The sequence below is a fragment of the Oratosquilla oratoria genome, chromosome 22 (assembly GCF_046742065.1).
Source record: "Oratosquilla oratoria isolate Oo_2021 chromosome 22, ASM4674206v1, whole genome shotgun sequence".
In the NCBI taxonomy this organism is placed as follows: domain Eukaryota; kingdom Metazoa; phylum Arthropoda; class Malacostraca; order Stomatopoda; family Squillidae; genus Oratosquilla; species Oratosquilla oratoria.
In genome coordinates, this window is record NC_134798.1 from 20,997,474 (window position 1) to 21,022,220 (window position 24,747).

The 24,747-nt window shown below is 39.9% G+C and overlaps 1 protein-coding gene across 8 annotated transcripts in view; it reads right to left on the reverse strand.

The window, feature by feature from the left end:
* Tlk (Tousled-like kinase) overlaps positions 1-24,747 on the reverse strand; it is a 474,415-nt gene that overhangs the window by 264,878 nt on the left and 184,790 nt on the right. For all 8 annotated transcript variants that reach the window (XM_076205681.1, XM_076205685.1, XM_076205686.1 and 5 more), the window contains exons 3-4: positions 20,564-20,669; positions 10,083-10,336 (exon numbers count right to left, since the gene is read on the reverse strand). In XM_076205681.1, coding sequence (XP_076061796.1) covers positions 10,083-10,336; positions 20,564-20,669 — 360 coding nt within the window. The remainder of the gene's footprint in view (positions 1-10,082; positions 10,337-20,563; positions 20,670-24,747) is intronic.

Sequence of the window (24,747 nt, forward strand, 5' to 3'; positions counted from 1 at the left end):
TTGTAGTACATGATCTTCCACTTGTAAATCCGAATTGCTAGGGGTTTAGTATTTTGTTCTCTTCCAAGTGTTTAGTCCATTTATTTTTCATAACTCTTTTGCATATTTTTACAATTGTGCTTGTAAGGGATACTGGTCTATACTTTGTTGGATTTTCTTTATCTCCTCCCTTATATATTGGTACAATATTTGAAATTTTCCAATCTTGTGGTACTTTTCTTTCTTTGAGTGAAAAGTCAATTATCTTGTGTATTTTACCTGTGAGTTCATCTACACATTGTTTTAATATCCAGTTCACTATTCCATCTGGCCCATGTGACTTTCTGACATCAAGTTTCTTTATTTGGTCCCTTATTTCTTTCTGTGTCACCGTAATTTCTTTCATTTTGGTGGACCTTTCTTGGTGTCCATCATCCCTCATTTGTAAGCTTCCAACTGTAAATACAGACTTAAAGTGTCTGGTCATTACTTCAGCCATTTCTACATCTTCTATGTATTCTATTTCCTTCACGCAGTTTCACTATTTCATGTTTGTCTTTTAGTTTATCATTTACATATCTGTAAAACAGCTTAGGTTGGTCTTTGCAGTGTCTACTATATCTTTTTCATAATTTATTTTTTCCTCTCTGCGTATGTCTACATATTCATTTATCAGTTTGATATATGTTTGCCATTTAGTCACTTTTTTGTTTCTTTTCCATCTTTTCCAAGCTTTGTCTCTTCTAACTTTAGCATCGCTACATTTTTATTATACCAGCACTTTATGTACACCCTTTTCTGTTTCTGTTTGGGCACATGTTTATCTGTTCCCTCCTTATATATTTCTTTAAAAAAAAAATTCATTTCTCTTCCATCTTCGTTTCATCATTTGCAAATTTTTCCCAACTAGCATTTTGATTTTTTTTTTCTAACTTTTACAAAGTCAGTTTTGTTGTACATTAATATTCATTCTCTATGTTTCTTGTTTCTTCTCACAACATTTTGTTCCTTAAGCTCGAGATGAAATGCCTGAGAAGTATGGTAGGGGTTACTAGGTTGGATAGAGTGAGAAATGTAGTGAGGAGGAGAGTGGGGGTGGAATGGGAGTTGGGAGATCGGGTTGATGAAAGAGCATTGGGATGATTTGGACACATGAAAAGAATGAAAGAAGATTAGAAAAAGAGATGTGGAAAGCAGAGGTGGAAAGAGTGAACATAAAGGGGCGACCAAGAATGAGATGGATAGATGGGGTAAAAGGGGCATTGGGAAGGAGGATGTCTGTTGAGGAAGAGAAGACAGAAGATAGGAGTGGGTGGAGAACAGTTGTGTATGGATGATGATGTGGTGCATAGGAGTGGGTTGGGGATGGGAGTAAGGGAGTATGTGTGAATGATATTTTGACATTGCTGAAAGGGATTTCTCCCGGTCTTCTATTTTTCTGCATGAGGGGATGGAGAGGGTGGGGGGGGGGGCACCAATTAAATGAAGTCTTGCTATGGATGTGCTGTGTTTTGCTACATTGCTTCTAACCCAGGGCAGTGGGCGAGACGCAGGGATGACCTATCATCCAGGAGGAGCCAAGGTAAGAGGGAGGGAGGGGGTGAAGGGGAATGGAGTATGTGGAGATGGAATTGATGGGAGTGGATTTTATGCCTTTGTCTTTTAGCTACCTCTCTTGTAAGGGGGAAAAAGCCATTGGTATATGTATGTATGTATATCTATTTTCTTGTTGACTTTCACTGAGGTTACATTCCCCAACTCCAACCACTCAATTCATATAAAAACCACATATTATCTGGTGATATGAATGGACATCACCCAATTTGGATTAACACAAACTGCAGACTAAAGAAGACAAAATACTAAACTCCTCAGCCTAAACATGATAAACTTCAGTACTCCACCATACTACCTCCTCAGCATGACCAACAAGCAAAATCCCTTTACACAACATGCTCACCCTCCCTTCATAGTAAATCATAAATGACCCCCATCAGACCACTTTCTAAATAAGGTTTACACAGAACTAGAAGAGGAAATAAAACCTGTATGCAAAAGAAAAAATCAAACTACAAAAAAGCAAATTGGTGTACCCATACAAGGAATATATATGGGTTGCATCAAACCTAATACACCCCTGCAAGATGGTCATACCATCACATGTACATGCATGGGAAAGAATTCATCGCTTGCAACTTTCATGATAGAAAGACAATCAGGGTAGATGCCCGATATCACCAATTATAAACCAACCCACTATATTCCAATGAAAATATATATGTGCATATTTGACCATCCAACAGAACCACACACATTTACTAATATTATATAAACCTTCAGTCACAACTAAGAAAAATACACAATGTTTATAATTAAGACTAAACATTACTGCTGGTATACAAAGGAATGCTAGGTCAGCAGTTTGACCTAGGATGCCTGGGAGCAGACCAAACCATCAGGTGCCTGTATAGCACTACCTTCTTGAATGGAGGTCTCTCTAATTTGTGAGGAATAAGAAAAAAAATTCAGAAACTCAGGTTTTAACCTTTATTAAATGTGTATGTAACAAAACATACATTGGCAAAAATACAGTGGATGTGGAGAAAATGTACACACCTTTGACACCAGTTCCCATCAATACAAAGATAAGTGGATGAAATTCAAGCAACCATTCAAAAAGGCAAGCAAAAGTTAGACTCCAAAGGGCTACAGAAAAAATACAACCACAAGCACAGAGAAGCCAGACACCATAAAAAAGAAAAAGGAAATTATATATATATATATATATATATATATATATATACAGTAACCGCGAAAAGTTTGGGCGCAAAATTATAGGCGCCCCAACTTTCCCCTAAACTCAAAACATGCGAAAAATACAACTTTCCACCCAAACTTTTTGCTATTTTTCAATGCTAGCGTTTGTACCCGTATTTAGCCGAGACAATACACACTATTTGGCAACTCTGTTTAGGCACACTCGATGTCACATGGAGTCAGTTTCTAAACATCTCACGGAGAGTAGTCTTTTTTTTTTGCGGTGGTCTCTGTTATTGTGCCTTGATATCTCCGTAATGGGAAGTGGTAAAGAGCTGGAAAGAGACACAGTTGTTACAATCATAACCCTCTATAAGGAGGGTTATAAGTGTAAAGATATTGCTACTCGTGTGGGAATTGGAGTGCGTCAAGTGCAAAAGTGGACCAAGAAATTTCGAGACGAAGGAAGTGACATCATTCGTACTCCAAAGCATCGCTCTGGTCGGCCAAGGAAGATATCAAATCGTACTTCTATGGTTCTAACTGCCTCCTACGGTTATTAGGAGGCAGTTAGAACCGTAGAAGTACGATTTGATATCTTCCTTGGCCGACCAGAGCGATGCTTTGGAGTACGAATGATGTCACTTCCTTCGTCTCGAAATTTCTTGGTCCACTTTTGCACTTGACGCACTCCAATTCCCACACGAGTAGCAATATCTTTACACTTATAACCCTCCTTATAGAGGGTTATGATTGTAACAACTGTGTCTCTTTCTAGCTCTTTACCACTTCCCATTACGGAGATATCAAGGCACAAAAACAGAGACCACCGCAAAAAAAAGACTACTCTCCTTGAGAGATGTTTAGAAACTGACTCCATGTGACATCGAGTGCACCTAAACAGAGTTGCCATATAGTGTGTATTGTCTCGGCTAAATACGGGTACAAATGGAAAGTTGTATTTTTCGCATGTTTTAAGTTTAGGGGAAAGTTGGGGCGCCTATAATTTTGCGCCCAAACTTTTCGCGGCCACTGTATATATATATATATATATATATATGCAAAGAAATCACAAAACATACGTGATAAACTATTTTTGCAGAAACCACCGGGAAATTGAAAAAACAGATACCGAACGTTTTCGTCTATTTAGACCGATGTGGAAGATACTTTAAATTTGACGTTTACAGGAAGCCGACCAATGTCCTCTCGTACATTCATTTTTACTCATATCACAGTCAAAAATCCAAGTTGTCAGTTTTTTCTTCTATGTTCCTGAGAGCTTATAGAATTTGTTCCCCTGAGTTCTTGGATCAAGAGATACAATTCATCTATGACATTGGAGAAAATTTAAAATATCCCAAACATCTTATTGATAAAACAAAAATCAAAGCTAGGAAATGTTTTCTTAATACGTCGCAGGTCAAACCATTTAATTATAAAAATATGTTAACAATTCCGTACCACGAAAATTTAATCCATCTTCCTAGCATTTTTTAAAAATTTGGTATCCAGATAGTATTCAAAAATAATAATAACATTAAGAGTCTGTTAATTAAAAATTCTCCAAGAAGTAAAGAAGGATGTATTTATAATATACCATGTAAAAACTGTGATTTTATTTATATAGGCCAAACAGGCAAAGGCTTAGAAAAAAGAATAGGCCAACATAAATATAGTATTAGAACGGGGCAAGTGTCCAGTGGATTATTTGTCCACCAAAGGGATTATGGTCATAATATTGACTGGGGAAATTCTAAAATAATTACTTCTTGTAATAATATTATAGAAAGAAATATTATTGAATCTTGTTTTATAAAAAGAAATTTTGGAAATAACATGAACTTGAGTTTGGGTTTATTTAAATTGGACAATTTTATTATTGACAAAATTGTGTGTGATAAAATGTAACATGGGACCTCTCCGAGTATCCTTGTCTTCTTATGTATTTATTGTTTCTTTCTGTATTGCTTTTTTGTACCTTTGAAAATGTCTAAATAGATGAAAACGTTCGGTATCTGTTTTTTCAATTTCCCGGTGGTTTCTGCAAAAATATATATATATATATATATATATATATATATGCATATATATATATATATATATATATATATATATATATATAAATATATATACATATATACATACACACTGAATGGTTCCCAGTGATCAATTAATATCTTTTCCAACCATATATCACTTTTAATTCCATACCATCGCAAACGAGACTGAGAATCGCTCGAAGGAGGCATCCATGGAAATTGAAACGCAGACGAGCCGAGGATTCAAACCCAGCTAACCCGTAACAAAGTTACATTGACGTAACTCAATACACTATCAAGATCTGATCATATTGGGTTACGTCAATGTAACTTTGTTACAGGTTAGCTGGGTTCGAATCCTCGGCTCGTCTAAGTTTCAATTTCCACGGATGCCTCCTTCGAGTGATTCTCAATCTCGTTTGCGATGGTATGGAATTAAAAGTGATATGTGGTTGGAAAAGATATATACAGACGCTCCTCTACTTACGTTCATTCGTTTTACGTTTTTTCGATTTTACGTTTGAACGGACTAAAAAAAAAAAAAAAAAAAAAAAAAAAAAAAAATTGAGTGAATTTTTTAGTTTAGTGCGCTCTCCGTAGTTCAAACGATACTTATGCATGATGCTGCGTCCATTGTTTACATGGCACAAACAACAGACTGCACATGCCTTGCCTCCTCCTCCTCCTCCTCCCCCTCCTCCTCCACCATCTCAATTTATGTTGCTTGAATTTAATTTATTTGAAATTAATGTTATTATTTTACAATGTTATGTGTATAATTAATGATTTAGGGGTGTTTTAAAAGATACGGTAATAGAATTTACGGATGTATAGTACAGTAACAACTTACGTTCATTTTCAACTCACGTTCGGCCGTTCGGAACGTAACTAAAACGTAAGTTGAGGAGTGTCTGTATATATATAATCACTAGTAACAGCAACATAATTCAAACAATCAGACCTATCCATCACGAGCTTTGAACTTAATTCCCTGAGTGTGAAACCCACTTGGATCGTTAAAAATCTAAAAAACTGGTAAGCTCTTGTATCTAGGGTTGAACCAACTGAAATCAACAATCCTGAAGCCTGTTTTTTACAGGACACAATGACACCAGAGAGCAAAGCAGTAATGAAGCATATTTATTTTAACCCCTACAGCATCAGCAGCATATGTCATATGCTGCAAATTAAAATATTTGCCAAAAATAAGCATTACGTTGAGGATCAAATCTGTGGTAATGACCAAGTAGCCCTATCCATTGGCTATAAAAGACACCCAAAACTTTTTATTTATTGACAACCCTGGCAACCCTTGCAACCCTGGCAGCAATTATTTGGGGGGTAGCTTGGGGTATAAAATTGACCTTTAGGATGTAATTTAGGCAACTCTAGTGTATGAGATGAAGTACGAGGAGGTGAAATTGTACTTCGACAGTTAGGCAGGTGCTATTTAGTACGTATTAACACATATAGCATTTGCAATTTTGCAGTGTCAATTTTTGTAATAAATGCATAATACAAAATGTGGCTGGGCAATAATGGTGTGATGGATGCTTACTAAAGCATTTACCAAAACAATACGAAATGCTACAATCACCCATCCTCCATGAAAAAATATATATATATATATATATATATATATATATATATACATACCGAAAAACCAATTTACCACATAAAATGATATTTGGAAAAAAAAAATCCACAAAAATTATTTATAAATGCATCTTCCATGTCAGATTATTATGGGTGACTGTACATTGACCTGAAACATCATGAATGTAAAATTACTTCACTCTGAAATTCTAACAAAGCTTCCCCGAAAAATACGACCTTGTTCAACCCAAGTGAGGAGTGAAAGAAAGTTTGCGGATGTCCTACCAAACTTTCGCATGCATATCTTGACAAAATCAACCCAGTTTCTCCACATCTGGGCTAAGATGAATCAAAATAAGCAAGATTTGTTGGTTTTACATAATTTTGAGTTGATTTAAGCAATATATATATATATATATATATATATATATTGGCTCCGACACTGTACAGGTTAATGTAACTAATACAGAATAAATTAATAGCAATGTAATTAAAACAATCTGGCCACGCCATAGCAGGCTTTCAACTCTGGTCCTTCTGAGTGAGACCCAAGCATTTCCATTCTTCCACTCAATCATTAAAAGTCTCAAAACCTGTTGTGTTGTTAAGTCTCATAGAAAACTGGCTTCAGGACTATAGATTTCAGTTGGCCCAACCTTGGGTATGAGACTACACTAGGATTGAAACTTTATACAATCTGAGTGGCAGAGTGGTAATACATGGGTCTTATGCTCACAGGGATCAGATTTCAAAGCTTGTAGTGGCTGGGTCCAATTGTTCAATATATACATACATACATATACCAAGGCTTTTTCCCCCTTACAAGGGGGGTAGCCAAAAAGAAAAAGGCATAAAATCATTCCCACCCATTCCATCCCTGAATATACATACATACATAAATATGTATATATATATATATACATATATATATATATATATATATACATATATATATATATATATATATACATATATATATATATATATATATATATATATATACATATATATATATATATATATATACATCCCCGCGCTTAGGTGTCAGGGTAGGGGCGCGTCCCCCCGTTGGTGGATGGGGGATCCTCTCCCTGTGGGAGGTATGTCCTAGGACACCGTGGACCAGACACCCTGCAGCTTCGTCACAGACCAGTCGTCTTTGCCTGATCTTTGCCACTGGAGCCTCTGTGATGTGGTCAAGTTACTAGTCTGTGGACTGTGCTCCCATCTACCACTTAAATCATCTCTGCACAAGCTTCGCTCCATGCACCCCCCTCCAAGTACTTTCAACTTTATTCCCCTTCAGTGCTCTTACTCTCAACAAGTCCCACGGCGATGGGAAGGGAATGAAGGGAGCAGGTGCCGAATGCCACTGGAAGCTCCTAGCTCTCAACCTGCACGTGTGGCGGCCCTGGACTTTAGTCGCTGGACTGGCAGAATGGAACGACAGCCTCCTTCGGCAGCACCCAGGACGACTGAGCAGCCCTTTTAAGGATTAGCACTGCTCACCCCTTTATGGGGAGGGGCCTAGAAAAGGTGGCCTAGACCTTGTTCGTTCCAAACTCTCCATGGGCAGGTGACCGCGCCTGCCGTGGCATTCCACTTATGCACTTACTCACTTCTCTCAATCTACATTCTACCTCCACTCCTCCCTTTCCCAACACATTTGCACCCAAGTATCTAAAACTATCCATTTCCTTCAATTTCTCTCCCTTAACTCTCACTTCCAGTCTGCTGCCACTTCATCCCCTTGTACATTTCATTACCTTACTTTTAATCACATTTACCTTCAACTTGCTTCTTTCACACACCTTCCCAAACTGTCACTAACTTCCCTAATCCCTCCTCTGATCCTGCTACAAGCACAGTGTTGTCAGCAAGCAACAACTGGCATATCTCCCACTTTTCTCCATTTTCTTTAACCATCTCCAATCCCTGACCCACCACCCTTGCATTTACCTCTCACACCACCCCATTCATGTATAAATTGAACAGCCATGGCAACATAACACATCCCTGATGAAGTCCCACCCTTACCTCAAACCACTCACTCTCTCCAGTTCTGTAGCATCATTGCTAGTATTATAAACTATAAATCCCATTCCTAGACAGAAACAGACAAAATAACAACTCTAATACATATATGTATATACAGTGCTTGACATAGGATTGGTCCACTGGGGCCACAGTACACCAATGGAATGTTGAAAATGGAAACACCCTTAAGGGAGGTGAATTTTTTGCATCATTTGAATGTGCATCATAGCATTGTGGGCGGAGCTAATCATCCCGCCAGAATTCAACACTCTCAGCTGTTGTCTCGACACTGTGGGGGAACATTTGTGCCACAGGTGTCCCATGTGTCCCTGCCTCTCATGCCCCACTGCTGCATGTTCTAACACCTTCAGTGTTGTGAATATGGACTCTAGTAAGGAGTTATTGCAAGAAACCATTGCCCTAAAGAAATCCGGTTGCACAACAAACACATGTGTCCCTGCCTCTCATGCCCCACTGCTGCATGTTCTAACACCTTCAGTGTTGTGAATATGGACTCTAGTAAGGAGTTATTGCAAGAAACCATTGCCCTAAAGAAATCCGGTTGCACAACAAACACAGGTTGGTGTGTGTGTTCATGAAGTGTTTGATGTTGGGGTGCCAAGTTTCAATGGGAGGATGGCCTTTCCATTCCAACTCATGAAAAGAGGCCTGGAAAGGCACCGAAGACCAGTAAAAGGGCCCAGAAATTGTAAAACCTCAGGTTGAGTCTAATCCATGAGTGACAGCAAGGAAAATCAAAGAAAGTAAACATGAACTGTTTGGCGAGGTGTCAGTCTGAACTGTAAATCATAGGATCGAGGTGCTTGGGTACACAAGTCACCAACCCATCAAGAAGCCTCTTCTCACCCACAGAGGCACAATAAAGTTGCTTTTGCCCATAAATATAGTGACTGAGTATGCTGTGAAGAGATGAGTCTATCTTTACGGTGTCTGACAGTAGAGGTGGAAATGTCTATAAAACACCCAGACTTAATTATGGTATAGTGTACATTTACTGGGCATTGTTACTGCTAAGCTTCAAGCCCTTCCTAAATACCAAACAGTGAACCAGTATGTACATTTAGAACTGTTGTGTGACCATCTTCCTGACTCATTTGACGATACACAGGCAAGATGGGGCCCCTGCACACAAGGCCAATTTCAGTGAGCAAAAGGTTGGACAATTGGAGATAGTGGGAGATAGTGAAATGTGATTTACCGGGAAAAGACATCTCTACTGTACCCAAGCTGGAGGAGATCTGGGAATCTTGGGCATATCACAGAATACACTTTGTAACCTTGCCCTCGTTCATTCTTTCCATGCATCCAAAGTGTCCCAATACTCTTTCATTAGCCCTGTTTGCCACCTCTTTTCCACCCCTGCTCTCCTCCCCACCTTTTTTGTTTCTCACTCCATCCCACCTAAGTAGTGTAAGAAATACAGATGAAGTCAGGGAGAGATCTTGAACCCAGTTTGGAGACTGTGTGTCAGCCCCTCAAGGCAGCACCTCCTGATGGACTTCAAGGGGTTAATAAGTTTTGAAAATAGGCAGCTTTGCTGTCCATCTTGCAGGACCACCCATCATTGATCCTTCTGAGACGAAACCTGTTGAGAAACAATAAGGAAGAAACAAGAATTAAGAATTAAAAATGATAATACCAGGTCCTTACCATATGACTAAGTGTAGTTTGAGGGGATGGGCTTTTGGCTCCTGAGTGTCTGTGTGGCGAATTGGACTGATGATGCTTAAAATAATCATTTATCTTCTTATTCTCGGTCACTCTACTCAGCTTGTTTCCTCCTCCCCCACCTTCATCTGTGTGTGTACCTGCCCCCCCTTTTCGTTTTCGTTTACGATCACTAGGGGTACGCTGTTGTTGTTGGCTCTTGTCAGGGCTGCTAGCCTCCTCCCGGTCCGAAGAACCTGAACACCAAGAAAGGAATTATTAAAAAGAAAAAGAAGAAGAAAAAAAAGGCAACACACAGAAAAACATGATATCTCAGTACAATTCTTAGCATTTTGTATATCTTCTGAATTCATACACTGTCACTCACAAAGGTTGGTGGCTAGGTATGACTGTGGAACATCCTCAACTCTCACATCCATCATATTTATCCTTTATCTTTTTCCTTATGAAAATTACAGCTCATTTCTTCCAGTCATTACTTCTATTTCATTACCAGTGCACCCATCTTATGGAACAGGTTGTTGCTAAGGTTGGAGGTCTTGTGGCTACATCTCTGTTCTCCTGGCTTTTGTCTCAGAAATGAGTGAATTGGACTATACCTTCAGTGCCTCAGGTTGAGACTACTAATTTCTGATGCTATCTGCATACCATTAGACTTCTTCCCCCTTAAAAGGGTTGTAGCCAGCCAAGACATGGATACCCCTTCACTTTTCCCACACTCATCCATAACCCATTTGCCTTTCATCCAAGCTCCTTGTGGATGAAGGGCTGCATCCCCTATCTAATGCCAGGGTCAGAAGTAAAGCAACAAGACAAAGTACATCCTCAGCAGGGCCAACCATTTCATTTACACTGTGACCCTTACTTCTCATCCCCTTGTGGAAAAATGGAGAAGACAAGAAAAATCCATTCAGGCTGCATGAATTCGTATTCTATTCACAACCATTCTTCACTCGCACCTATCTCTTGCCTTCTCTCTTCCCTCCTCAAAAGACATTACCCTTTTACTCAAAGCCCCTATCACCCCATCCATCCATCTCATTCTTGGTCTGCTTTTCTGGTTCACTGCATCCACCTCTGCCTTCTAATCATTTCTTCACTCATTTGTTCCATGGACTCAAATAATACCAGTATTCTTTCATCTATTCTATCTGCCAGTTTCCCTTTTCCTTTCAACCGCCAATCTCCTCCTCGCCTTCTCAGTTCTTACTACATCCATAAATGTAACACCCACTATGCTTCTCAACACATTAAAATTTCTCTTTTCTACCTCCCTTAAATTCTAAGTCACTGACTACATATAGTGTTGTAGACACAATCACCTCTTCTTACAGTCCTCTCTTCACATCCATCCCCAGATAACTATTTCTCACTTTACAGTTACCTCTACCCCTACTCTACCCCCTACACCCTACTACATGTAATCTACATATCTAAAACTATCCACATCCCCTAACCTCTCTCCTTTAAGTTTTATCTCCAGCTAACTGCCACTCTCACCTCTAGTACATCTCATCACCTTGCTTTTAGTTATATTTACTTTCAAATTCCTCCTATTGTATACCTTCCCAAACTCCACCACCAACTGCCTTGGACCCTCCTCTGACCCAACCATAAGCACAGTGTCACCAGCAAAAATAACTGGCTCACCTCCACTTTCTCAGTCTCCAGTCCTCAGCCCACAACCTTTGCATCTACCTCCCATACCATCCCCATCCATGTACACATTGAACAGCAATGGCAACATAACACAACCCCAGTGCAACCCAACCTTCACCTCAAACCACTCACTTTCACCATTCCCAACCATAACACAAACTCTACTACTCATGAAACTGCTTTAGACTGCCAATAACAGCTTTCCCTCAACCCACATGTATTTACAATACCTCCAACAATACCTTTCTTTTTAAATACATAAGGCTCAAAACACATCCTTACCTTTTGCCAAAAACTTATTGTAAATCTTAGTAAGAACAAAATACCTGACTTCTGGAGAACCAATTTTGAAAAGCTGAGAATATACTTGGGACAGTTTGGAACAGGTCAATGTGGTGTTAAAACTGTCAAGTAATGACAGTACATACATACATACATATACCAAGGCTTTTTCCCCCTTCCAAGGGAGGTAGCCAAAAAGGGAAAGACATAAAAACACTCCCACCCATTTCATCCCTAAATACACTCCACACCCCTCCCACCCTTCCTCTCATCTGAGCACCTCCTGGATGACGGGTCATCCCTGCACCCTGCCCACCGCCCTGGGTCAGAAGCAGTGTCGCAAGACACAGTACATCCACAGCAAGGCCGCTTCAAGTAATGACAGTGAGGCCAGTAATGTGATCAGCCTAGAGGTCACTAACAAGGGCAGGGGTCTAGTCTAGATCAGGTCATGGAGGACAGAAAACCTTCCATAACAAGGTTAATGGTCCAGATGAAATGTACAGTGAGGTCAGTAACATGGTCAGCCCGGAGAACAGGGGTCTAGAACTAGGTCATATCACAGTGGGAGGCATGAAATCTCCAAGGGAGACTACATACAAGGTGAGCCTAGAGGTCAATAACAGGATCAGCAGTCTACCATATATACTCGCGTATAGGTTGCACTTTTTTAACTATCTCGCCAAAATCAGGGGGTGCGACCTATCCACTTGACAGCACTACTCCATCACCGAAATCACAACAATTGGCGACTTCAATGTGACAATGACAAAGAATTTCAGTGGTATTCACACAATATGCATCAGAAAGCTTTTCATGCCTTTTGTATGCATAAAATATATCAAAGGTTCTTATTGACTTGCTGCTTTAAAATGAACTATTGCTGCTAGAAAATCATATATCATTTACAATAAAATCGTAAAATATTCTCTTCTCCAACTCTTTCATGTTTTATGGTGTTTATAAGCAATGCGACCTTGACCCTTTGTTTACTGTATGTTACTGTACATCGCCTGTTTCACTCGTGGCTGCATTTCTATATGTGCGCAAATTATGTTTTCGAAGCATAACATGACATCCTGTAACGTAACTTAAATAAACTTATGATTTCCGTAATAAAAAGTTATTATTTTCATAAACTTCCATTAAGACTACTGTACTGTTAGATCTATGGTAGATTGCACGGAGTTTTAGGTCTAATAACTGCAAACCCTAATCATGAGTACCGGTAAGAGAAAGAGCTATTAAGTAGTTTAAGCTGAAAGTGGTGGATTACGCAGAAGAACATGGAAACAGATGTGCAGAAAGGGAGTTTGGGGTTTCAGAAAAGGTAGTGTGGGGATGGAGAAAGCAGAAAGATCAACTTAAAGAAATTTTCTTCTATACTGTTGTATAATGTCCTGTTGACAGTTAAATTCTATTGATTTTTTTTGTCAAGTTCACAAAGGCGTTTTTCACACAAGTGCATTTGTTTACGATCATCATTTTAGAAACGCAACTGTTGTTTATGTAAGTTTGCATTGTACACATGCATGACAATCGGACAATCTACATGTGTTCTGATATCAGAAAGGGAGTTTGGGGTTTCAGAAAAGGTAGTGAGGGGATGGAGAAAGCAGAAAGATCAGCTTAAAGAAATTTTCTTCTATACTGTTGTATAGCGTCCAGTTGAAAGTTCAACTCTATTGATCTTTTTTGGTCAAGTTGACTATAACATTTTTTATGCAAGTGCATTTGTTTATGATTATAGTTTCTGAAACACAACCGTTGTTTATGCAAGTTTGCATTATGCACATGTTTGACAGTCGGACACTCTACATGTGTTCTGATATTAAAATTTTGTGAGTAAAGTTTTGAAATAAAGGTAAATATCTGATCATTTTTATGTTTGAATGGGTCTTGTAAATCGCAAGATTGTAGTGTGACCTATCTGCTGGTCAACCGCAAATAACCACTTTGGCAACCACAAACTAGCAGTGTGACCTATACGTGAGTATATATGGTAGATGAAATGTACAGTAACATAACTGTAAGGATTTTATATGCTCAGAATAAATCTATAACCCCTCCAGAGAAATAAGGACAAATACTAATACTCCCATGTGGTTGACTGATAGACTGAAAAATGAAATCGGAATAAAGAGAGGGCATCATTTTTGGATGAAAAATGGAATAACACACTTTAGCTCTTAGTATAACAAAATGGCCAGACAGGTTAAAAAGAACATGCACATAGCAAAACATATATATACCAAAGGCTTTTTCCCCCCATACAAAGGATGTAGCCAAAAAACAAAGGCATAAAATCCACCCCCACCCATTCCATCCCCACATACTCCACTCACGTCCACCCCCTTCCCTCCCTCTTATCTTGGCACCTCCTGGATGATGGGTTACCCCTACATCTTACCCACTGCCTGGGTCAAAAACTTTGTGGCAAGACACAGCACTTCCACAGCAAGGCTGCTTCATTTAATTGGCAACCCCCCTCTTCGTTCCCTCATAGAGAAAAGGAGAACACCGAGAAATCCCTTCAGGCTGCGTCAATTTATTTTTCACACATACTCCCTCACCCCCTCATCCCCCCCCACTCCCTCTCATGCATCACAGCATCATCTATACATTCTCCAGTCACCCCTATCTTCTGTCCTCTCCCATCCTTACTTAACAGACATTCCCCTCTTTCCCAATGCCCCTTTTACTCCATCCATCCATCTCATCCTTGGTCGCCCCCTCATGTTCACTCCTTCCACCTCTGCCTTCCACACCTCTTTTACTAATCTTTCTTCACTCATTCTTTCCATGTGTCCAAACCATCTCAATACTTTTTCATCAATAATTTCTCCCAACTCCCTTTCCACCCTCATTTTCCTACTCACCTCCTTGTTTCTCACTCTATCCAGCCCAGTAATCCCTATCATACTTCTCAGGCACCTCATCTCAAACACATACACAGAGACCATGGTCGAAGCAAGACGTGCCGGAACGAACCATTTCCTATATATATACGGAAAGAACCGTATAATACAACTAGGTAAATACAGGTAAACGTCGACTTACGATGGCATTAGGTTTCGATAGAGCCATCGTAAGACGATATCATCGTAAGTCGACCCCCCCTCTGTTCCGTGGTCACTGTACCTAGCCTACCTGTATATTAACCACCAGAGATACTGAATATAGCCTATTAAACATGTACAGTAGTTTATTTAATTATTTTTATCCTTTTTACCATATTCAAACACTATAATATGTATTTTCAGTACGGAACTTAAATCTCGCGGGCAGCAGCCAATGCCAGCCGTACGACGTGACGTAATAATACTCGCATCATAAAATATAGTCACCGCTTTTATCGATCGTTCTCTCTTTCACCCGCGAATTTTGAAAACCACAGAGAATGGGATTTAGGGCACATTTGAGAGAATGTAAAAACACAGGGGCGACTACAATAAATATAATCAAGACGCCGATATGGCAGCGTCGCGAATCCACTTGCTCCTCATGACGCCTACGTGTGCGGCACCGTATGGAAGGGGTTAAATTATCATATCGTCGTCGTCGTCGTCGTCATCGTAAAGTCGAACAATCGTAAGTCGCGGCCATCGTAAGTCGACGTTTACCTGTACATTCAAACTCCTCTCTAATGTTCCACGTTTCTGCCTCATACACCAGAACAAGCCCACTTCTCAAGCGAAGAAAGATGCCTTTGCCAGTGGAAGATGAAAAGTTAAGAAAAAGCTCTGTGAGATGCAAGATGCATGGTACAGTAAGAAGGCTGATGAAATCCAGGGCTTTGCTGACAGTCACAACACCACGTGTTTCTCTGATGCCTTGAAGGCTGTGTACAGGTTCCAGTCCTCTGGCTCTTATCCCTTCCTCAGTGCAGGTGGGACCAAGCTGCTGACAGAGTAGAATAAGATTTTGGAAAGATGGACTGAACACTAACCAGGTTCTCAACTGCCCTGCCAGCATCAACAATGAGGCCATTGCTCACCTACCCCAGGTGGAAGTCAACCAGAATCTCTACAACCTCTCCATGGAAGAAGTCAAAAAGGCAATCAAGCAAATTTCTTGCAGCAGAACACCAGGATCCTACACTATCCCTGCTGAAGTGTATAAAGCAGGGGGCCCAGCCATGATGCAGAAACTGACTGAGCTCCTCTAGTGCATGTAGAGAGAAGGAAAGGTCCCCCAACAGTTGAAAGATGCTTGCATAGTCCACATCTACAAGAGGAAACACAACCATCATTCTTGTAATAACAACTGAAGCATCTCCCTCCTGTCTATAGCTGAGAAAATCTTGGCCCTCATCCAGCTCCATTGCCTTCTTCATCATCTAGAGAGGATCTCCTCCCAGAGGGCCAGTGTGGTCTTCGTGCAGGACGTGGAACTGTTGACATAATATTTGTGGCATGCCAACTCCTGAAAAAATGCCAAGAGCAACACAGCAGCACAGCACACATTGGATGTGACAAAAGCTTCAGGACCTGACAGGATCTCAAACTGGATATCTTAAGAATGTAGGGAACAACTAGAGCACAAGATTCACAGTCTTATAACATATTTGTTGAAATATGGGATTGTACTGTTTGATTGGAAAAGGGCAAATGTGGTGCCAATTCACAAAGGTGGAAGTAAGGAAACACCACCAAATTATAGGCTAGTATCACATCACTGACTAGTACAATAAGAAGATTATGTGAAAGGATTGTGAAAGATCAATGGACCAAATATCTTGAAGAGATGAACCTTCTGAGTCAGTTTGGCTGCAGATCTTGAAAGTGGTGCATCAAACTTTTTAAATTCTTCAGTGTGAGTCAAATACTCACATGCAGTGTTAGACTGCATATCAACAACAGGATTGTGGGAAAGACATATGGACTACTGCAGAAGATCAAAGTAATGTTTCACTACTTGGATGAAGAGATATGAGAGAGAGAGAGAGAGAGAGAGAGAGAGAGAGAGAGAGAGACAGAGAGAGAGAGAGAGAGAGAGAGAGAGAGAGAGAGAGAGAGAGAGAGAGACAGAGACATAGAGAGAGAGAGACATAGAGAGAGAGAGAGAGAGAGAGACAGACAGAGAGAGAAATTGAAACCCTCATCTGTCCAAGACTGGAATATACATAAGTAGTATGGTTCCCACACAGAGTGAAGGATATAAGTATGATTGAAAGAATACAAATGGCCACAACCAAACTAGTCTCCAACCTGGCAGATATATCATATGAGGAAAGACTGGGTCTCCCAACTTTGAAAGATTGAAGATCAAGAGGTGACATGATTACAATATCAGGTCAATAAAGGGGATGATTGTATTGACAGAAGAGACCTGATTAAAGATGGAAGGGCTCTAAGAGGTCATGGGTGCAAACTAAGAAAGGCCACATGTCTAAAGGATGTGAAGAAATAGTTTTCCATATAGATGCATAAATACTTAGAATAGCTTAGAACCCCCAGCTCAAACAATACATGAGTTCAAATCTAAATATAATCATCGGAAATCAAGGATATAAAGTTGGAACTGTACGTGAATTTGAGGTTTGGTATAATAAAAAATTAGAGAACAGGAGATGGGACCCAATGAGCATTGCTCCTTTCCTGTATACAGTAAGACCTCTCATTAACGGACGTTAATTAGCTGTGTTTGCGGTGTTTTCGCTGTGTTTTCGGTGTTTTGGAGTGGTTTTTGGGTGTCATAGTAATTGCACGCACTAAATAACAGCACCAAAAACACCGAGAACACAGCGAAAACACCGCAAACACAGCTAATTAACGTTCGTTAATGAGAGGTCTCACTGTACTACTATTAGGTACATACAGCAACCTATTTGTGACCTTGTTAATCTGACCAAGTCCTTCATTACAGTAAACAGAGATAGCTTGTGGAATATACTAAAAAACTCTGGTTGTCCCAGGATGTTCATTATGATTGTCCCTCAGTTTCATGACTGCAAAAGTACTGGATGATAGAGATGAGTTGAAAGCCTTCCCAGTGACCAATGGCATAAAGTGAGGCTGCATTTTGATCCCTACACTCTTCAGTATAGTGTTCTCAGCCATGCTGACAGACACCTGCCCTGACTGCCTGGATGGTGCGCCTATCAGACACAGAACTGACACTGGGCTGTTCAACCTCAGGTGCATGCAGGCTATGATGAAGGTGAGGGAGACTGTCAGAAACTTTCTGTTAGCTGAAGACTGTGCACTCAACCTTCTCTTTGTATCCATTCCCAAAGTGCCTATTCCTCATGACACTTTTCCAACTTCCAAGATATTTAATTGCTTCACTTATGCTACAGTTTACCTCCGCCCCAACTCCTTCATTTCCTACTACATATAACTTATATATTACTTCAAATTTGCACCCCCCTTCTCTCCTTGTACATCTCATCACATTGCTTTCACCCATATTTACCTTTACCTTCCTCCTATCACATACCTTTCCACATACCATTGCTAACTACCTTAGACCCTCTGACCCTACCACAAGTGCAGTATCATCTGCAAACAACAACTAGCTCACCTCCCACTTTCCTCCACTATCTCTAACCATCTTCAATCCCCTGCCCATTACCCTCACATTTATCTACTATACCATCCAATCCATATACACATTAAACATAAAAAATCAACTGCCCTTAACAGCTTTCACACTCCCATATGCATTTCCAGCTACATTCGACAAACTGACCCATTTAAAACTATATTAGCATTTGACCCCTTTTCCTTTGTAAAGCACTTCTGTAGTTCTCCAGCACCCTCCCCTCCCTTAGGCACATCTCACTACCCAATCTACTATAAATGTACCTCCCTTTTTCAGTCACTTTGCATGACACCCATCCAACCAGCTCTCATCATTTTCAAAGCTCCTTCTATCTTATCTTTTCCTCTTTCATTTTTTCCTCCCAAAAGGGGGAAAAAGCCTTGGTATATGTATGATGTATGTATTTTTTCCTCCCATAAAAGTAATTTTCTTTGTACATTCCACTGCCACAATCAATCCCAGTCTAACTTCTTCCACCTTCAACAACTCTTAAAATATATCATCTTCCCCTTACTGCCTTCGCTCCCATTAACATCTGTCCATTTGCACTTTATATATTTTCCTCTCTACTCAATTCACCCCATCACTCTCTTCACTTCCAAAATTTTATTTTATCAAAAATTTGTCATACTCCTACCACATTTTACATCTTCTCTTCTCTTTGCTTCTCCTTTTTCCTATACTTCTCACTAACTTCAAGTCCTACTTTGCAACAAATCCACAAAAGCTTGCTTCTTCTCTTCTACTACCATCTTCACCACATTATCCCACCATTCACTACCCTTCCTTCTATTCCCTCCATTCCTCCTTATCCTGCATACCATCTTTACAAATTTGTAACTTCCTCCTTAAAACAAACCAATCCCTATTGTATTCCTGACCACCTCCTGCACTTCTCTCAGCTTCTACTGGTATTCCATCTCCTTTTCCTTCCTATTCAAATTGTTTACTCTAGGCACCTATCTTCCACCCTTTTCCTCCTCCTCCAGTCTCAATTTCCCTTCAACAAAAAATTATCTGACACTCCCCCACTCTCTCCCTTAATAATATGGACATCTTGAACTTTTCCCATCCTTCCTTTGGATACCAGTACATAGTCCATCTAGAACTTTTCCCATCTTTCCTTTGGATACCAGTACATATTCCATTATTGTCAACTACCTTTCCATCCACCTCCTTTTTCCATGTATACTTTTGCTCTTGACTCTCTTCTTAAACACTGTTTATTCATCAACTCCCTTTCTAGACACATCTCCAACATCAACTCTCCACTATACTTTATACCTGACATTCCAAAATTCCCTACTACTCCATCTATTGTCTCATCTCCTACTCTAGCATCGAGATCCCCAACACTACAAGACATTCCTTCCAAATTCCTCAAAAAACTCATTTAAATCTATCCAGAAAGCCTCCCTTTCCTCTTCACTCTTCTCACTACCAGGTCCATATACATTTACAAAAACCCACACCACCCATCCCAGTTTCACCTTCACTCATATTAACCTTAAAAACACCTCCTTCCACTTTACTACATTCTTTTGTGTCCCATCACTTACTAGCAGAGGTACTCCTTCCTTCCCTTGCCCTCTCATCACTCCCGACACTTTCCCCACCACACTCCTATACTCAAAATCACTACCCCCTTTCAAATTAGTTTCACTTAATGCTAACATATTCATCTTCCTTCTTACATACATACTGCATATCTCTTCCTTTGTACTCTCATATGTGCCACAACCATTTAATTACCCCAATTTTAGGGTTCTGTCTGGAGTTCTCTTCCCAGACCCACCTATTTCTTGACTTCTCATGACTGAACATAGTTACAGACAACAGGATTCCTAATCTCATCATTCTGTCCCACTTTGTTGCCTTTTAGGACTTGCATGGGAACCAGTGACAAAAGTAGCCAAACTTAAACTTACAACCTAGAACTAGAAAATTACTCAAGTTGGAGATTAAAATAGTCTTACCAGTACTGAGGTTAGAGTCTTGGCGCTCATACATGATGGAGTGTGAAGCTGATTGAAGAGTGGGGGTTGTGGGAGTGTTGCTCCCACCTAATTGACTCCCTCCCATCTGCAAAGAAAAAAGAGTTTTAGCTTAATTAGAATAGAAGAACTATTTACATCTAAACAATTTTATATATCAAAAAGCCTCTTACCCCTTGTAAGAGAGGTAGCAAGCCAAGCCATGCATCCACCCTTCACCCATTTATTTTCCTTTTTATCTTTGCTCTTTGTGGATAAAGGGCCATCTCTGCCCCCTGTCCAGTGCCTGGGTCAAGATATAGCACCTCCACAGCAAGACTCAACAGCTGAAGCTGGTTTAACACTACTACTACTACTTCATTACATGGTAACCCTCCTTCCTTGTCAACTCATGAATAATTAGAGACAACAGGGATAAATCCTTTTGCCCAAAAAATTCTTATGATCCATTTATAACTATTCCCCAATCAACTATCTTTTGTCCTCTCCCTTCCAAATCAATAGATTTTCCTTTTATCCAAGGCCCTATTCATTCCATCTATCAATCTCGTATCACATTCTTGGTCTTCCTTTCAAGTTCATTTCACCCACCTCTATCTTCATTGCTAACCTTTCTTCATTCTATCCATATGCCCAAACTATCCCACTATTGCTTGATCAACCCTATCTCCCATTTTTTTTTTACCCTTTCTCTGTATCACTCAATCAATTCTCAAAACCCTCACCATACTTCTTTCCTGCCCCCCCTTATATTCCAAATCACCCCTATACACTGTACAGTATTATAGGCAATCACTCCTTCATATAGTCTTCACTTTGTGTTCATCCTTGGGTACCTACTTTTCATGACAATCTATATTCACCCCATGATACTTATTTGCTTCTCTCACTCTACAGTTTGCCACTACCCATACTCCACTATTCCCTGCTACATGTGACCCTAAATGTTTGAAATATCCATCTCTAGCTTCACTCTTTTAAGAATTATCTCTAACTCATTGTCACCCTCACCCCTTGTACATCTCGCACCCATGTTTGCTTTCAACTTCCTCCTCTCATATACTTTTTCAAACTCTGTCACTAACTACCTTAGACACTCCTCTGACCCAGCCACAAGTGCAGTCATCCACAAATAACAATTGGCTCAACTAGCACTTCACTCCATCCTCACCCTTATCATATCCAATCCCCTGCCTATTACTCTTAGTTACCTTCTGTACCATTCCATTTATGCACATATTGAATACCCATGGTAATATTATAGTTCTGGTGCAGCCATACCTTCACCCCAAACCATTCACTCTCACCATTTCCCCCCCTAACACAAGCTCTAATACTCAGACTGCCCTTAATCCCCTCCCCTATCCCATATATCTGCAACACCTTCCACAAATCTTTACTGTCAACCTTCTTAAATGCCTTCTCCATATATATATATATATATATATATATATATATATATATATATATATATATATATATATTTATATATATATATATATATATATATATATATATATATATATATATATACACACACACAAATATATAAATGACCTTTTGCCAAACACTTCTCACATAACTGTCTTACTACAAACATGATCATGCATTCTCTACCTTTCCTAAAGCCACTGTTCCTCCTCAATTACTTCCTCTGTTACCCTCCTGATCCTACCAATCCTATGTGCACTTCCAGCTACATTCAACAAACTAATCCCTCTAAAACAACTTCATTCAAATTTGTCCCATTTCCTTTATAAATCAGAACTGTACTAGCACTACTATAGTCCTCAGGCACACATTAATCTCACTAGTTAATTCACTATAGCAGTTCCTCCCTTTGTTAGACATTTTTCATAACATCCTTCCAACCCAGTTGCCTCAACAGCTTTTCACTTCCAATGCTCTTTGTATCTCATTTTCTACTGCCCTGTCATTTTCCTCTCCCATCAATCATTTTCCAAACACCTTCCACTGCCACAATCCTTCCCTAACCTCCTCAATATTCAGCAATTCTCTGAAATACTCTACCCTTTTCCCCTTACTGACCTTAATTCTAATTAACATCTATCCATCGGCACTTTTTACATTTACCTATATCAGATTTACCCACTGCACTCTTCACTTCTTTCCATAACATCTTATTCTCTCCAAAAATTCTGTCAGACTACTATATTCTACACCTGCTCTCCTCTTTGCTTCCCTCACCTTGCAATTTGCTTCCCTTCTTGTACCTCTCATATGCTTCCCTAGTTCTACCTTGCAATCAATCTCCATATGCTTGCTTCTTATTTTTAACTGCTGTCTTTGTCTCATCCCACCATTTGCTACCTCTCCTTCTGTTCCCACCCATTTTCCTTGTTCCATATACCATTTCTGCACACTGTACCACTTCTTCCTTTAAATGTACCCACTTTTTTTTTACTCCAGGTTCCCCTAAATAAATATTCTTATTTTCATAGAGTTAATAGGCTAAGTCAAAGAGTGCTGAGGTGGTCTGGGCTATATGGAAAAAATGAATGAATCAACCAATCAATCCATTTTCCCTGGTCACTTTCAGAGGACCTACATCATCCTGGAAACCAGTAACAGTTCCAAGGTGAGACTGTAAATCACTTCTGTAAGAGATGTCGTGTTGTTGTCTGGGGATTGTTGGTGTGGGGCACTGTAGCATGAGGCACTCTGTGTCCCTAATACAGTGGTTACATCTAGAGCAGCTTGAATCTTTGGCCAGGCCAATTCTGTGTTGGTATGGTCTTAACACCAGATGGTGTCCTGAGCACAGGAATGCCAGAGGGGTTTTTGTCAGGTGGGTGTGGAAGGGTTTTCTTTGTAGGGCTTATAATATCTGGGGTTGTTATTAGTGTATTGAGTTTGGTGGTCTTTCTTGAAGGGCTCGTTTCATTATATGAGTGTATTTACCTAGTTGTATTTTATGGGCAGGGGAGCTACACTCATGGTGTCCTGTCTCTGTATCTCGCAGTGTCTAATTTGCTCTTAAATTTGTGTATAGTTTTCGCACACACTATTGGCACACACTATTGGCAACCAGTTTGTCTTCCAACAAGACTCGGCTCCAGCCCACACAGCGAAGAGGACCACCAATCTTCTCGAAGGGTCAAATGTGCAACACAGGCATTTGGAAAATCTTCATTATTTTTGTCAATTTTTGTGAAGTCTTGGTATGTTTTCCAATCTCCCTCTTCAACTTTCCATTTTGGTAAAAATGGGGATGGAATATTTCTATTTAATTTCATATGGATAGGGAAGTGATTGCTTCCGTATAAATTTTCGTCCACAGACCATTGGTATTCTGGTCTCAACGAAGAGGAGCAGATCGTGAGGTCAATGGCAGATTTAGAATTGTGGGTGATATCGTATCTGGTTGGGGAACCTTCGTTTAGTAGTACAATGTCGTTATTGTCTAGTAGGTTTTCTACTATATTGCCCCAACGATTACATGTTCTTTCTCCCCACAGCCTGTGTCTGGCATTAAAATCCCCCATTAAAATGAATGGTTGGGGTAGCTGGTATATTAGGTTCTGTAGGTCTTCCAGTTTTAGTTGTCGGTGATTGCCTAATTCATCTTGCAATCTGTTTTCTAGTGCAGGCTCTAGATATAATGAGCATAGAGTAATCCATTTAGTTGTATAAATCTGAATTGCACATACTTGTAAAGCTGAATTTAGGTGAAGGCTTCGATGATTCATTGACTTATGAACAATTATGCCTGTACCTATCCCTGGTCCTCCTTGTATAGGTACACCTGGAGGAGGTGGGGATATGTAGATAACATATTCATGTCCTAAATTTGGGGAAGTGTTTCCTAGCATAGTCTCTTGTAAGCAAATGGCAGAGACTCTATGTTCTTTAAAAAGGATCCTAAGTTGTTCTAGATTAGAGTTGAAACCACGTATGTTCCACTGGATAAGAGACATTATTTAGGTCGCTTCTTTACTGGGTCTCTAGTGGGGCTTGTTTTAGGTGTCTCTTTTTTGGGTTTCCAGGTTTTGTTTTCTGAGTGGGATGGTCCCGAGTTGGAGTGATTGGATCTCTTTTGGCGGGCACCTTCAGGTGTTACTTGGGTAGGGGAGAGAGTTCGGGGTCTTTTCTTATAGGAGTTTTGCATCTCCTTGGATTTTGAGTTTTGTACTTTTGGTTGTACA